The sequence below is a fragment of the Frankliniella occidentalis genome, unplaced genomic scaffold (genome assembly GCF_000697945.3).
Source record: "Frankliniella occidentalis isolate FOCC.00 unplaced genomic scaffold, Focc_3.1 Scaffold157, whole genome shotgun sequence".
Taxonomy (NCBI): Eukaryota; Metazoa; Arthropoda; class Insecta; order Thysanoptera; family Thripidae; genus Frankliniella; species Frankliniella occidentalis.
In genome coordinates this window covers 301125-316811 of record NW_026267283.1, presented here as the reverse complement: position 1 = coordinate 316811, position 15687 = coordinate 301125, and the positions used below count along the sequence as shown (strand labels likewise).

Sequence of the window (15687 nt, the reverse complement as noted above, 5' to 3'; positions counted from 1 at the left end):
CATCTCCTATTTGTTTCTGTATTATTTTCTGAAACCTCTTATCTGTTGCCTCAAGGTCCCCTGGCACCCAGCATTATCTCTTATCCCTCCCACGCAACTTTGTTCTATCTACTTTTTGGGCTTACCTCTTCCATGTTTAACTACAATTAGGCAACAAAAAAGGAAAATCTGCCCTCCCAGCAACAGTCACATGTTTAATTTTCCATACACTTTTTTTCAAATGTGTTTTCTATTATAGGTCTGTGAAAAAGGGAGCTTATCTCATTGATAGCAGCACTGTGGATCCCAGTGTGTCTCAAACACTGGCTCCATTAGCTAGAGAGAAAGGTGCTACATATCTTGATGGCCCTGTGTCTGGGGGAACTATTGGAGCCGAAGCAGGGACCCTCACTTTCATGATTGGTGGAGAAGAGGATGCCATGAAGAAGGTCGAACCTTTACTTCTCTGCATGGGAAGTAGGGTCGTTTACTGTGGGAAACACGGAATGGGACTTGTGGCCAAGATTGCCAATAACATGCTCTTGGGTATCTCAATGCTTGGAGTCTCTGAAGCTATGAATCTGGGCATCAAGTATGTCTTTATTGTGTTTGTAGCATTACAGTACATAAAGATGTATATAAAGGTTCCAATGGTACAAATGTATATTTTTTGTTTGTTCCTGAAGGTTGGGTATGGATCCAAAAACTCTGATGGGCATCCTTAATACTTCTACTGGGCGTTGCTGGTCTTCTGAGATGTACAACCCTGTACCTGGTCTATTGCCTAATGTACCGAGCTCCAAAGGCTACAAAGTAAGTTTTTAATCTTTGCTCTTCTATCTTCTTAATTTACCTGCTTTTACTCTACAGTTATTTAATTAAAATTATCTTACTCTCAGGGAGGTTTTGGTGTTGCCCTAATTGCCAAAGACCTGGGTATTGCTCAAAATGTAGCCATCCAGTCAGGTGTTCCTATACCGATGGGTGCTCAAGCCCATCAGATGTACAGGATCATGGACCTGAAGGATTTGGGTGACAAAGATCTTGCAGTTGCCTACCAATACCTGAAGTCTGAAAAGTCTTCTTAAAATTTCTGCTATTCTCATTTGCAAATGTGTTATGATCAAACAAATCAATGTATTTGTATTTTACCACTTGCAGAGCTATCCTTATCCCTGTGTGTCCTACATTTGTCTCGTGATAATTCAAAAATTTGTACTTACTTTTTAAAGTTTCCAAATAAACCATTTGAATAGTTTTACTTTCATGTACCATAAGTGCTGCTACTGTTATCAAAAATTGTTTTAATTTTAAAGTGTTTTTATATATTTTTTGTTAAGTTAGCAGGGTTTTGTTTTGTGTGCCTAAGGACCATGTGCAATACAGTATTTAATTAAGGAACATACCATACTAGCTAGAAATGTAAGTTTTTGACTTCAAATTGTGCCATGTTTTGCCTACTTTGTGCTTGTTCTCTCGTCAAGAGTTTTTTTTGTGATGTTTGCGTCAACAAAGCCTCACAGTACAACGGATCATTTATCATAAGGATTAAATGTCCTATTTCTTTGTAAATCTATTTTCTTATGATTTGAATATGTACAACAACATATGAATTTACCAAGTTAATGTCTCTACGTACTTAATAATTGCCATTAAAGTCGTTGGAAGACTCAAGACTTAAAATGTTGTGTTTGTTTCTTAAAATCATCGAATTTTGTCTTGTGCGATTTGGTGTTGGCGCGATAACTGGCGCCAACAATGTGCCCTTCCCTCGGACCAAGCTCGGCTCTCCCTTCCCTCACCGTTCGGAAGCCGAACATAACCCAAACAAAGAGCCGAGTTAGATCCGAATGAAACCCGAGCCCTGCGCACGAGAGGAAAAGTAGCAGTAGACAGACGGTCCACAGACTGACAGACGCAAGCACGTCGCTGTTGTTTCTTTGCCCAACCCATCGACTTAAACTTGTTTTAACATCCACAAGCACGATATTAAACAGTTTTTAAGAGTCCGAAATCTGTTGTCTGATTCTTGAGGAAGCAAATGATTTTTCCGTCAGACAAACTAAATAAATGAATGTTTGTGGCACCGGCAGCATTTTTTGAAACTAATTTGCCCAGCATGACACAATCATCATTGGGAAGCAGGTGATTATTGTACTGGTATTAGACAATTTAGAAGAAAAGTCATCTATTAATTTAAGGCAAGACGCTATCCCGCTATGCTGTTTTATCATGTACCTCACTTTATAAGGAACACACCAGTCTGCTCTGAATATTTACATTCGTAACAAGGTTCTCGGAGGGAGGATATAACCTCCTCTCTTTGTGGTTCTTGATTGAGGTTCTTATTTGAAATGCTTTTATCTTTTTTGTCACTGTAATGTGACATTTATAGTATTCTGTACGGTAAACGTAATTTTTTATCCAGTGTCTTTATTAACCAGTATCATTAATTAGCTCAGCATTGAAATATAATTGTCTTCTTTGTGTGGTTTTGAAAGGAACGTCAGTGAGAAATATCAAGTGATTCCGACTTTCCTGTGCTATATTCTATACCTGAAGAAACATTTATAAATATCGTGAAATTGGTGAACTGATGTTAAGTTTCTCACACTAGGAAACGGGGACGCTCTGATGCAGATGATGAGTCTAGAGATTTCACCCCCCTATCAAAAAGGATCAACAACTTGCACATCAACAATGGGAATTACAGTAATCATTCAGCTTCAACCCATGATGAGGTTTGTGACTGTTTGAAATTATTTACTCTTTTCGTAGCAAGTAATATGCAAACTCTTATTAATAGTTATTATATGTCCAAAACAATGTCTTGTTTTAGATCCACACTGTTTCACCAGCCGAAAGAGGAGGACCAAACACATCTGACGAAGGAAATAACAGCCAAGGTGTTGTGCAGCAGCCTATGTACAGTCCAGATATGAATGTTTCAGATAACCCTTATTATTATGAACCTAATAAGCTATTATACTACCTGAACATAGAACGTATGCAACGATCTGGTCAGTCATTTGGATAGTCTCCATCCTCAGTCAATTTAAAGTTGATGGTTTTAAAAACTTTACATGACTTTTCTTCACTGGGTTTACTATTCTGATTATCAACAATCTCATAGTTTTCTTCTGTTTACTCTCTTTTTGCTAGGCTTCAAAATTATTGGCTGTTGCTTAATTAGACGTTCTACCAATGACTCTGTATTTATTGTGTATGTTACAACATCTTTTCTAGTCCATCTTTGTATTTCAAAGTAAACCAAATCATCAATTAAGAAGTGTGTCCTTTTTACATACCTGGACAGTTTCTTCTAGTTTTGTAGCACTTTTCAAGGAAATGTGTACTAAGTACAAACCTATAGGATGTTTTCATAGTATGATAAGGTGATTTGGAGGATTTAGGGCATCAGGCAGTTTCACAAGTCAAGAAATCAAGGAAACTACAACATCTTTGTAAAAAGGAAAACCTGGATTGTAGGACAAGCAGGAATTGTATTCAGCCTTTTCCATTTTTCCTTTGAGTATTGGCCATTTTAAATTATTCTTCTCTGTTTGTGTTTGATTGAGTCTGTTGAAAGTTCCATGCTGAAAGTACAGTACTTCCAGATAAATTTTTTGGAAAAACATTTTAGTGCATTTGGAGATCTGAAATGTGTTTCCAAAAACTTTGCAACCAAATAAGGGAAATTTACCTCTTGTACAATCCTGTAATAAGTTTAATAAGAACACATTGACACATTATTGATTCTATTCAGTTTTGTGATGTGGCCAAATTATTAATTTACTTTTGTGTACATAAATTTTTATTTTTTAAAGAACTATAACATTTCCAAGTTACACTGATGAATTTTGTGCCAGCATTAACATTCTTTTTGCATTTGTGTAGTGTTTCTAGTACATATGTTAAATTATTTGTGTATTGTTCTCAAGAAAAAATATTATTCTATTTGTTGGTATGTTCATACTTATATTTTGATACCCAATAGGTTACAGATACATTTAGTCTCAAGGCATTTTCCGTTTTCCTCGGAGAAATGTTAATGTAATGCCTCTTTTAGTACACTTCCATTATTATTTTTTTGTTGTGTGCTAGTTGCCATTTACGCTGAATCATGTTTGAATTTCAGACTTCTAGTTTTTCATATTTATTCAAAAATATGCGTGGGTGTGACAAGGAATTATTTACTGATGGCTGTGTGTCATTAATTAAAAGCAAAATATGTTTTTGTGTGTGTCATTTCATTTGTTTCTCGTCAATAAAAATATTTATTTTCAACGGAATGAAATTATTTTCTTTTTCCAACTAAAAGTTTAAGTAACTCACACCGAGCCCAGCCTATTCTGCGTCACTTTTTGAATAGCCCGGGCAGAATGTGGCGGTAACGGTTGAGCAACTGACTATCGATTCTCCATTTCCCCTCGAAGTGACCGTCATGGCGTCGATTTCGATTTTTTGTGGAGGAGTTCGTTGGAAGCAGCCGTACGAGACGGTTGCCTCGGGTCCGCGCGAAAATTTGAAACAATAACCTCAATTTTCACGTGGCCCGTATGCCACAAGCAGGGAACTTTAAAGGGGGGGGGAATAAAAATCCCTCAAATGGAAATCCAAGTAAGAAGAGTTCAAAAAACGGAAATGATCAAGTGGGACCGAGTCTGAAACGATCAGCCTCAAACCCTTTAGATCAGCAATCCAAGAAACAGCATCAGGAGACCCTGGTGATAGATCAAAGAACCAAATACAGATACTATGAAGAGGATACTGGCCCAGAGTATGTTGTCTTGGTGGAAAGTAAGGAAGAGAACATCGGTAATTTCCATGCTCTTGCTATTGCTCGCTGTCTTCGAGATGCAAAAGTCCCTTACTCCACTGCAACAGCAGCAGGGAAGAACAAGCTCAGACTCATATTCGATGCCGGTTCAAAAGCAAATGAATTCCTGGATTCAAAGCTATGTGAGGAAAGAAGGTGGACAGCTTATATCCCGACCTCCAGAATTACGAGGATGGGAGTGGTCCGAGGTCTTGGAGACCTATTCTCAGACACAGAACTTGCCGAGTCAGCATCCACTGAAGAGGTCAGAGTTCTGCAAGCCTTTAGACTTAATAGACGCACACCTGAGAATACCTGGGAACCCTCTGGAGCGTGGAGACTCACCTTTGAAGGTCAGACTCTCCCAAAGTATATATATCTGGAAGGTCTCCGAATCAAGGTGGAACCATATGTCCCACCTGTCAAGAGGTGCACAAAATGCCAATTATTCGGGCATATATCTAAAGATTGCAGAGGAAAGGCGAGGTGCGGCAAGTGTGGAAACTCACATATGGATGAGGAATGCCCTGAGGAAAAGATTTTTTGCATATATTGCAAAACAGAAGATCATTCTGCAGAAGACAGGGAGAAATGCAATAGATGGGCAAAAGAAAAACAAGTCAAGAAACATATGGCAGAGAAAAACCTATCCTACGCAAAAGCTCTCCAAATCCAGAAACAAACAAACAAACAGGATAAGAAACTCGAAGATTTCCCTCTCCTTCAAGGAAAGAAACCAAATCCCCCAGTTACAGAAAGGACTGAAATCCCACCTCCGGTCTTTACAGGACTTGTGGTTAAAATTCTGGCAGCCGTCAAAGCTGCTTTGGTACCAATCTTGGAAAATCTGGTACAAAAAATTATATCAACATTTACGAACTCCTCCCCATTACTCTCCGGCTTGTCAACAGCTCCAACCTCTCCAGATATTTCAATCTCAGTTAACCAAGAATTCCAGAAAATTTTGCCAGGATTGGAATTCACCTCAGCAGATCTGGTATGGGATGAGGATCACAATACACTCCAAGACGACATACTTTCAGAAGATCCAAAAGCAAATTATGGACCCTGGTAATCCCACCACAATGGAAACGGCTACAACTTTAAAGGTCTTATCATGGAATGCAAATTCACTACAAAACAAATGGAACCTATTGGAACAAATGCTTATCGAAGAAAAAATCCAAATTGCTGCAATACAAGAGTCTAGACTTTCTGATATCCCCACTTTGATGGGAGAATACTGGTCAATCCATGCAGATCTAAAAGTAAACAGTAGAGGCGCTTCAATATTTGTACATAAACAAATAAGATTTCAACACATTAACTTTAATTTACCAGAGTATCCAGAGATTGAAATCACAGGAGTCCAGATCCTATCGAAAAATCCTCTATTTATATACAATGTTTATGTTCATCCAGGCAAATGCATCCATAAACAATTATGGGAGAACATTGGAAGAGACATTCAGTACCCAGCAATAATTTGTGGAGATTTCAACTGCCATCACACCTCCTGGGGAGAACCTCAAGATGATCCAAATGGGGTCTCATTATTCGAATGGATTCAGGAGGAAGATTTGATCCTTTTAAATGATGGTACTCCTACGCGAAGGGGACATCCAGGACAGAGAGACACGGCTATAGATCTGGCGCTTATTTCATCTCGGCTGTACCTGAAAGCAGAATGGACACTTCATGAGGACCTGATGGGAAGCGATCATTTCCCTATGATAATATCATTAGATTTGGAAGCAAATGACACCCCGGCCCAAAAATTTCTTACCACAAGGAAATGGCACACCGATCAGGCTGATTGGGATAAATTTCAAAAGGAAGTCAAAGAACAGGGTTCTCCCCTTTGGCAAAGGCCTCCAAGCCTTCAGACTTATAACGAGTTTATCTCAATAATTACTGCAGCAATGGATAAATCCTGTAAAAAACGCAAACCAGTAATCAGTTACAACGGATATCATCCAAAACCTTGGTGGAACCAAAAGTGTCAGGAGGCAAAAACTAAGAAAAGGGAATTACTAAGGAAGTTCCGCAGAAACAGGACCCCAGAAAACTTCGAGGAATACACAAAACAAGAGAAAGAAACTCAATACGAATACAGTCAGGCACGGAAAACAGGGTGGAGGGACTTTCTCACCTCCATAAGCCCCCGCTCTCCCATGACTCCAATTTGGAGAATGGCAAAGCGATACGCAGGAAGACATTTACCTCCGCAACATACACAGGGGGAGTGGCTACAGGACTTCTTAAAAATTTTCACGCCTGATCACGAGGAAATTCTCCAGGAGCTAGACACTAGACCTCTTGAAACAGAAGATGTGCGACCCCTTCAAGAAGAAAATAAAACAGATTTGGAGAAATTTTTTGAAAAACCTTTTCAAAGGGGTGACATTCTGGAAGCCCTAACGGGAACTAAGGATACATCTCCAGGTGCGGATGGAGTAACTTACTCAATGATTCGAGCTCTACCTGAGGAAGCTTTGGACTATCTTGCTTCGTTATTCAACTTCTTCTGGAAGTCAGCAAGGTATCCTGAGGAATGGAATGAGGCTATAGTCCTTCCAATATTGAAACCTGGAAAACCAGCAGAAGAAGCTAAATCTTACAGGCCAATAGCGCTGACCTCCTGCATATTTAAATCCTTCCAAAAAGTGACTCTCCAAAGGATACAATGGTGGGCTGAAGCACATAATAAACTGGACAGATACCAATTTGGCTTCAGAAAAATGAGGAGTACCACCGATAGTCTGGCCCTCTTAACAACAAACATTCACCTAGCTTTTAGGAAAAAAGAATTTGCAGTTTCGCTCTTTGCAGATATCTCGGGAGCTTACCCAAATGTCAACCCTCAGTTACTGTGTGAGTCCCTCACTCAGAAGGGGCTACCTGCATTCGTGATCGAAAATATCAGATCTTCACTAATGAGAAGAAAATTGAAAGCAACATATGGAGGAATATTAACAGATTTTAGATACACGAGCAAGGGCCTAAACCAGGGTGATATCTGGTCCCCATTATTGTACATTCTGTTTACATCAGACCTAAGGGAAGTTGTTACAGAGGAAGAAGTGCTCATGCTACAGTATGCAGATGACATCAGCCTAACAGTTCGCCACTCATCTCTAAGGGAAGCTATCTACAAACTCCAAGATGCAGCAAGGAACCTGGAGGAAAAGATATCACAAAATGGAGCTACATTAGAGCCAACAAAATCTCAAATGGTGATTTTTACTAGAAAAACCAAAATTCCTGAGCCTCAGCACATATTGCTAAGGGGAGGGGAAGTCCCCATAAAAAAAGAAGCAAAATTCCTAGGAATTACAATGGATCCAGCGCTAAATTGGAAAACTCATGTAGCAAACACCCAAGCAAAGTGCAGAAATCGTTTAAAATTCATACGCTCACTGACAGGACATTGGTGGGGAGCCCACCCAATGACACTGAAACGTACCTATACCTCCTTAATTCGACCAATATTGGACTATGGAATAGAGATCTATGACCCTCATTCCCAAGAGATGTGGGGGAAACTTGAGAGCATACAAATGGAAGCAGCAAGAATTATAACAGGAGCGATGAAGTCCACGCCGAGACATGCTCTACTGGCAGAAACAGGAGAAATGCCCATACAACTTCGACAGCGCTATCATATCCAGAAAATCCTCCTGAAATGGCAGAGTATCTCCACAAACAGTATAATCCCATTAATAGAAGAAGGAAATAATATTAGAACTCAAACCAAATACAGACATCCATTGTTCAGAGGCCTCCAAGATATATTAGTCCCTAAAGATGAAATTTTTTCTTCTGAAATCCCCCTCTGCTATTATGTAGATTATGATGCAAGGGACCTCACCATCAGGCTATCAGCGGATTTTCCTCCTGAAAACACCATAACAGCAGAAGAATTAGAGCCGATTGAAATTTATAACAAACTACGTCAAGATCATTGGAAAAACTTTTATGTGCTGGCTACTGATGGCTCACGTCAAGCAAATGAAACTCCTTCGGTGGGCTCTGCTATGGTAGATGTAAACAGAAGTCCGGAAAAGGCCATCATAAATAAACTCCATAGTTTAGCTTCAGTGTACGACGCAGAAATTAGGGCGCTACAGCTTGCAGTAAATTATCTACCTGAAATAGAAAACCAGAGAAAGATATTAATCCTTACAGATAGTAAAAGCTTAGTAGCAGCCCTACATAGAAGAGATATCTCACCATATGAACCCCCTGAGCTTACCAAGTTAAGAGAAAGCATCAGCAACATACCTAAGCATAAAGATATCTGGATAGCCTGGGTCCCTGCACATAAAGGCATCCTGCCCAATGAGCACGCCGATGTGGCTGCAAAATTAGCAGCTAGAATGGGAATTCCTCATAAAATGCAGCAGAGATATCAAAACTTCCTTCCTGAGGTCAGGACGCACTTCTACAATGAATGGCAACAGCTCAGAAGTGCTGCAGCAAACCGCCTAATAAAACCTGTGGGAAGATTTAATTTTTCATTAGACCGAGACCTTACGTCCCGTACATGGATCAGCCTCGCAGATGAGTGCCCTCGTATTTTTCTGTCACCCCTTATGAGGGTTAGAATGGGCCATACCCATGCGCCAGCATCCCTTCATCGATTTAGGATAATAGACTGCCCTTTGTGCGACCGGTGCGGAGAAGAGGCCACAACAGAACATCTCATCAACTCTTGTCAATTCATCGACCGCCTCCATTTTTTCGAACATCTACAAGAAAATTCAGTACCAGAGCCTCACACTTTTCCATCACTTCTCAAAACTCGCCGCCATATCAAGATCGTCATCACCGCCTTCGCCTTACTCTTCGAGCACAACCCGCACCTGAAACTATAGAACATTAGAACATCGCCTGGCCCACTGCCCACCGCAAGAAGCCAAAAAAGAAGAACCCCCCCCCCTCGATAGAAAAACAACGCAATATCGCGAAGCACAGCAGGTGTTTTCTTGTGTAGTTGTTGACATTTTTTAGTGCGCCGTCGTTATTTTTCTAAGTTTAGTGAATTTAAGACGCGTTCAATTGGAAATTAGAACCATGTTCTATATGAAAAGACGATTTGCTAGAAGAACTGGCGCCAAGATAGTCGTCCGCGCGCCGAGCAAGTAGAGTCCGCGCTTCCCATCTTGTGACCCTATTTCAACGGGCGTTCATATAAGCCTAATTCAATAGAAAGTTGTTCAAGTTATGAAATTAAGTGATATTTTCGTATAGAAAATACAGTGCGTCGATGTCTGTGTGATTGCGGCTACTTACGCCAATGCTAGAATTGGACGCAAGTCTACCCCGGTGACAGCCCGTTGGCTTGAGTGCGAGCGGGGTTTTGAGAAAGTGCCACTAGGCTACTTTTGAGGTAAGTAGGTCTTGTTGCCCGGGCATTTTATTTTCTTGAAAATATCCATTCGCAGTATGTGAGAAACCTTCTTCGTTATTTTATTGTATTTAGCTTCGCCCTGTAAAATTTCTAATTTGATGCATTTACTGAAATGTCCCCATGTTTTCTAATGTGCATCTTGGCATCAGTGCCATCAAAAGAGAAATCTACTTCAACCGTTGGAAGTGAAAGGTCCGTCGTGGTGTTCTCAAAAGATTATTTCGGGTTGTTTTATAGTTAGAATTCATTGCATTTCTCTCTTTTGCAATACATTTAGCACAAAGTGTTCTTTTCTCGAAATCTGGAATGATTTCAGTTATGTCGGCCCATAACCTCAAATTGAGGTGGCCAAGAAGCTTGACAGGTTTCACATATCACACAACAAATTAATCGTTCGTGATCTGTTTTAATAGTTTTACACCATATGGCTATTTTTCTCTTTACAATGGTGAATGTTCTCAACTCCATACTTATTATTTCTCTGTTTACTTATGTTTAGTTTGATTAGGTTAGGTATTATTAACTTGTCTGTGAATTTCCGTACTTCTGTGGGCTATTGTTATCTTGACTGGAAATAATCATCTTGAATAATTGCAACTTAGAGCAGTACGTGCGACAGCTATGAAATCTTGAATTCACATTCTTTCCTTCTTCCGAATATTACTCCTTCAACCAGCTAATAGCAGACCAACGGAGAGATTATTACTACAAGGAATTTTCTATTTGTCACATCATTTTACACAACTCTGAAACCCCTGTGTTAGAATGTCATTTGTTGCATACTTATGTACATCACTTGAACTGTAGTCGCTTAACCAACAAACTACGCTGAAATAACTGACGTATTTGTTTCATTTTGCAGTCAAAATGAATTACACTCCATTCAGCGGTCACTTTACACAAGTGCCAGCAGGTACTGTGCAGCACTACACCACAGCAAAATTTGCTCAGAATGTTGCTGGTCCTACAGGACAGGTATAAATTTTTAAATTTTAATTCTGATTTCAAAATGGTATTTGACTTCCTATCTAATAACATTGGTTCCATTATCTTGTATTTCAGGTGCTTGGTGTTATCAGTAGTATGTCAGAGGATGGAGTAACATATGTGCGACCAGTAGATACTAACGGCCTTACTGTAAACCTTGCTCAGAGTCAAGCTGTTACAACTCAACAAAACCAGGTATTTCTCTTTTCATCCCAGGTTATTCCATTGTATTTATCGACATATTTTATTCAGATTACATTGTAACCATATCTTTATGCTTTTGTCCTGTTATAGGTTCAACCTACTTTCATTTCCATTCCGGTGCAAGTACCAGGGAGCAAGCCAGGTGATCCTCCACAACAACAAATGTTACAAATTCAAGTTGTGGCACCAAGCAGTCAAGCCTTAACAGGAGCGATAACATGTGACAACAATCAACCTAAATATCTATCTACCCCAATCATCACCACATCAGCCCCAGGCAACCCCACTGTTGTTCAGTTTGCCTACAATAATCAATCAGGTATGCTTTTTGCCCCAAACCTAATGTTCTTTCACAACGTCAAGCCATCAATGTTTTTAAATTCTTACCTGAACCCCTGGTATTTTATAAAGGTGAGACGGTGGAAATTCCTTTGATGCAAGCAATACAACAACAGCAAACTCAACAATCCCAACCCACAGCAACTGAGAATGGAGAATGTAACACTAACAATAACAACAACAATCAACAGCATACTATACAGATCCAAACTCAAACAGATGGTAATTAACCTTTTGTTCTTCAAACCAAAACTCTGTATTGCTAGAAAGTATGCTCTACTTAAGGATGAAATTTATTCGTGTTTTCAGAAAATGATGCAGACAAAGTAAATGCTAATAAGGTTACTGTGGTGAAAGTGGAGAAAGACAAACGATTTGAGGGACAAACTGTGCAACAATATGTTGAAATGCCGAGCAATTGGCAAAGTTTAGTCCAACCTGGCTCAACGGTGAGATTACTCAAACTACATGCTGAACGAAAATTTATTTATCCTTAGGCCTGCCTTTAAAAGTTGTGTTTCTCTTTGCAGGTTGCGGACTGTTTGGCTAAACTACCTGCTGCTATTCCACATGGCCTTACAAGTTTCCTTAAATTTGCACCTACCATTAAAAGAGAGACAGAAATTGAATCATCACCTTTGTCAACACATTCTCCTGAAGCAATGTCAAATGATCTTGTTGTTTCATCAGAAGACCCATTGGCTCAGGATCATTCGTCAGACATGACTATTGCAACCGACAATGTTGGTCAAGGAATGGGAGATGGTGTCAAAAAACCCTCTAAAGTGAAAAAGAAGTACAAGAAGAAAAATCCAAAGCCCAAGAAAACAAGACCTGGACAGGTACGTAATGCCAAACAGTAACTGTTCTTTTTTTAAAAGCAACTACCAGTCGTTCAACTTCATGTCATTTTTACATGCATAATCTCTAAATTATACATATTTCAGGTTACAATAGCAACAGCCTTAGATGGAACAACATTGTTCTGTTGTCCTGAGTGTAACATGGCTTACTCTGAAAAGGAATTGCTTGAGCAGCATTTAGCTGTCCACAAAACTGAGCGGCGGTTCATTTGTGACACCTGTGGGGCAGCTCTCAAACGGAAAGAGCATCTGGAACGTCACAAGCTCGGACACAATCCTGAGCGGCCGTACACATGTGATGTGTGCTTCAAAGGCTTCAAACGCAAGGAGCATTTGAATTTACATGTTGTCATCCATTCAGGGGAAAAGACTCAGGTATGGTTATTTTACTACAATGATGGTCTTATAAATGTTTGAAGCTATTATCCATCTAATTTATTGAAAATATTTAAATTGATTTCAGGTGTGTAATGAGTGTGGTAAAGGTTTCTATAGAAAAGATCACCTTCGAAAGCATGCTCGAAGCCACCTAACAAAGAAATTTAAGGAAGAGTTAGGTTTGGTAACTGGAAATCCAGGAGACACACAGTTGCAGCAGGGGCAGACTTTGGAGGATGGTTCTCCTATTATGTCTATTTTACCAAATACTGATGATGTCAATGAAGACGGTTCCATTGAAGACCACCAGCATCACATGGAGTCAACTGTTGTGCTCCCAACTCAAGCTGAGACAAGTACCATAATGCTGCAACATCACCATCATTAGTTTATGAAGACACTTATGTTCATAGAAACATGCCAAGAAACCAGTCCATTTTTCTTCTTAAGAAGTGAATGTGTTATGTAGTGAACATTTGTTTGGGTGTTTTGTCTCTTGATATTTATACCTGTTGAACAACATTTCAATTTTCATTACATTTGCTAGATTACTTCCATTAGTGCTATCTTGTTAAACACTGCTTTAAACATTCAATTTCTATAGACTTCTGGAGAATGATTCTGGTTTCTCTTGTCGATTGTTGTTATAACTTGGACTCTGCTAGTTACCATCACCAGCTACATTCATCCCACCTCATTGCAATCATCTTTCTCATCATTGTTGTACTTTTTGTTTTCTTTTTTTAATATATCTGTTAAACTCGGTGAGCTGGACAGTCATATCATAAGCTGTCTCATTCATGAGTTTTAGTGATCACCTTGAATTAGTTTTTGTTACTGAGAGTGATTCAATATTAGTTGTTGTATGAGTTGTATTGCTGGGCCATGTACACTGTCATGGATTTTAATCTAATTTTGTACAATGTTTATCTGATTGATTATGTGCGATGCTAAACATTTTAAGGTAATGAAAGGGTCTGTAAAATTTGAACCTTTTGTTTCGAATCTCAGCAAAATATTTTACCTCTGGTATGTAACCCAGGTGTCCAGTTTCCTGGTGTTCAGTTCATCTCTTGGTCTAAATGATGATATTTTTATATTGCTTGTCCTCCTACAAAAAATGGGTCGGTATAAATATTTGAAACACTACTTAACGTACTCCATGAACAAATCAATGTACTGTAATGTGACAGATGTTAATATTACTGATTGACACCTTCTAATACAGTACCGTTCATGGGCGTACATTTCACATGCTTGTGGAAGTTCAACTTCCTTCCGAGTAAAAGCAGAACCTTTGTAAACAATGGCAATTGCGGGTTTTTTGTTGACTGTAAGGCTGTTAAACTAGGAACTATTCTTCATACTTCACATGAAAAACAATTTTTATTTCATGATTTTGGAAAAATGCCACTTACACCTACCTTGTATATATTTTCTAGCAATCTTAAGGTTTGTTTGCATTTCTAGATAGCTTCAGGGAGATGAACAATTAATTTGTCACAAGAGTGCCTAAATGCATTTCCCTCACCCTTCCCTTCTCTTGATTTTGCTAACTAACAATGTTACTCTAATTACCTCATCTATTAATGTTTGTCTGTGTGTACAATACATTTATTTTTTATTTTTGTTGTTGCTCTTGGGCATCTTTGTAGCAAAGCTGCATTCCTCCTCAATTTTCTTTTACTCTTGGAAGAAATCCTCTTCACAATTATGAATTTTATAATCTATATTCTGCACATAGTGTGTAGCCCCCTCCCTTCTCTCCAGAATTTTAGATATGGTCTCTTCAAAACTAGAAGCCAATTTTTTTTTAGTATCACGTAATTATTTGTTTTGCAGATGTGGGTGGCATATGGTTCCTGCATTTTATTGTGCTGAGACGCATGTGAATGTGTCTATTGAACGGTACTTTGATGGGAGGGGTTTTGGGATGTGTTGTTATTTGTGTATCTACAAAGAACTATCACTCTCCTTTTACATGTTTCTCATGATGATTGTTCACTATCAGTTTGTTTTAACGAGTATTAAAATCTTATGTACTCAAGTGATCAGATACTACTTGTTACCTAGACCAAGTTCTTTGATATTTTATCTCTGTGTAGGACATGAATGAAACTCCAAGCAGTTTGTTTGCAGTGTGCCAAAAGTTAGGTTTTTAACAGTTAACAATCTGTACTTATTGTGTAAGGTTTCCATCTCATTACTCAGTATTGAACAGATTGCCAATGATTGGAGTGTGTGACACTATTACCTATTTAAATAGTTGTCCCAAAGAATAGTCAGTGTTCCTAATGTTGTAATCCTAGAACCGGTGAAACATTTCGAATAGGTCAATTTATAATAACTGTAATTGTATCATACTCCGTGTAGAGGTGGACTTATCAGAGCATTCTGCTTCCAATCTGACTGGAGTTGACTTGCAATCTTTATAAAAGTTTTAATCTTGTACAGCTGTAATAGCTTTCTTTCAATTAATTTTCTTGCACAAAATCTTTTCCTGTACTTTCCAGTCTGTTCTTTATCTCTTTAAACCGTCTTTTTGGATGGATAACAAACTGTTTGGTTTGCGTTTGCGTTTCATTTGCTGCTCTGTATTATTTAAGGAAACCACAATGACAAAGTACAAGTGCAAATTGTGCAAACGGTGAAGTGTGCATGAGTAGTTTATTCACTTCCGGTTGCTGATTTGCGGCAACCTATAA

At 38.9% G+C, this 15687-nt stretch overlaps 4 protein-coding genes across 4 annotated transcripts in view; all 4 read left to right on the top strand.

The window, feature by feature from the left end:
- The window catches only part of LOC113203337 (3-hydroxyisobutyrate dehydrogenase, mitochondrial), a 2539-nt gene extending 877 nt beyond the window's left edge, over positions 1 to 1662 (top strand). Inside the window, exons 4-6 of the mRNA XM_026417963.2 lie at positions 239 to 571; positions 666 to 792; positions 879 to 1662. Of these exons, the coding sequence (XP_026273748.1) occupies positions 239 to 571; positions 666 to 792; positions 879 to 1067 (649 nt within the window). The 3' untranslated portion in view covers positions 1068 to 1662. The remainder of the gene's footprint in view (positions 1 to 238; positions 572 to 665; positions 793 to 878) is intronic.
- Positions 1663 to 1807: 145 nt separating this feature from the next.
- LOC113203339 (uncharacterized) lies at positions 1808 to 4276 on the top strand. The gene is made up of 3 exons (XM_026417965.2): positions 1808 to 2124; positions 2597 to 2720; positions 2819 to 4276. Exons 1-3 carry the CDS (start codon positions 2054 to 2056, stop codon positions 3014 to 3016), a joined length of 393 nt encoding a protein of 130 aa, XP_026273750.1. The 5' UTR covers positions 1808 to 2053; the 3' UTR covers positions 3017 to 4276.
- Positions 4277 to 4612: 336 nt separating this feature from the next.
- LOC127750242 (uncharacterized) lies at positions 4613 to 9675 on the top strand. The gene has a single exon (XM_052271312.1). It carries the CDS (start codon positions 4738 to 4740, stop codon positions 9673 to 9675), a length of 4938 nt encoding a protein of 1645 aa, XP_052127272.1. The 5' UTR covers positions 4613 to 4737.
- A 94-nt stretch (positions 9676 to 9769) lies between these two features.
- Positions 9770 to 15687, top strand: part of LOC113203334 (zinc finger protein 287) — a gene marked incomplete in the record, with an annotated part of 19164 nt that continues 13246 nt past the window's right edge. The window contains 9 exon segments of the mRNA XM_026417959.2: positions 9770 to 10190; positions 11074 to 11186; positions 11274 to 11393; positions 11493 to 11721; positions 11814 to 11963; positions 12051 to 12190; positions 12272 to 12583; positions 12689 to 12979; positions 13068 to 15687. Of these exon segments, the coding sequence (XP_026273744.1) occupies positions 11079 to 11186; positions 11274 to 11393; positions 11493 to 11721; positions 11814 to 11963; positions 12051 to 12190; positions 12272 to 12583; positions 12689 to 12979; positions 13068 to 13370 (1653 nt within the window).

What these genes read in the sequence shown, in the direction of transcription:
- LOC113203339 (XM_026417965.2), top strand. Translation starts at nt 2,054, where the DNA reads ATGTTTGTGGCACCGGCAGCATTTTTTGAAACTAATTTGCCCAGCATG. An exon ending in CAATCATCATTGGGAAGCAG is followed by an intron (nt 2,125 to 2,596) that starts GTGATTATTGTA and finishes TTCTCACACTAG; the next exon opens with GAAACGGGGACGCTCTGATG. An exon ending in CAGCTTCAACCCATGATGAG is followed by an intron (nt 2,721 to 2,818) that starts GTTTGTGACTGT and finishes GTCTTGTTTTAG; the next exon opens with ATCCACACTGTTTCACCAGC.
- LOC127750242 (XM_052271312.1), top strand. Translation starts at nt 4,738, where the DNA reads ATGAAGAGGATACTGGCCCAGAGTATGTTGTCTTGGTGGAAAGTAAGG.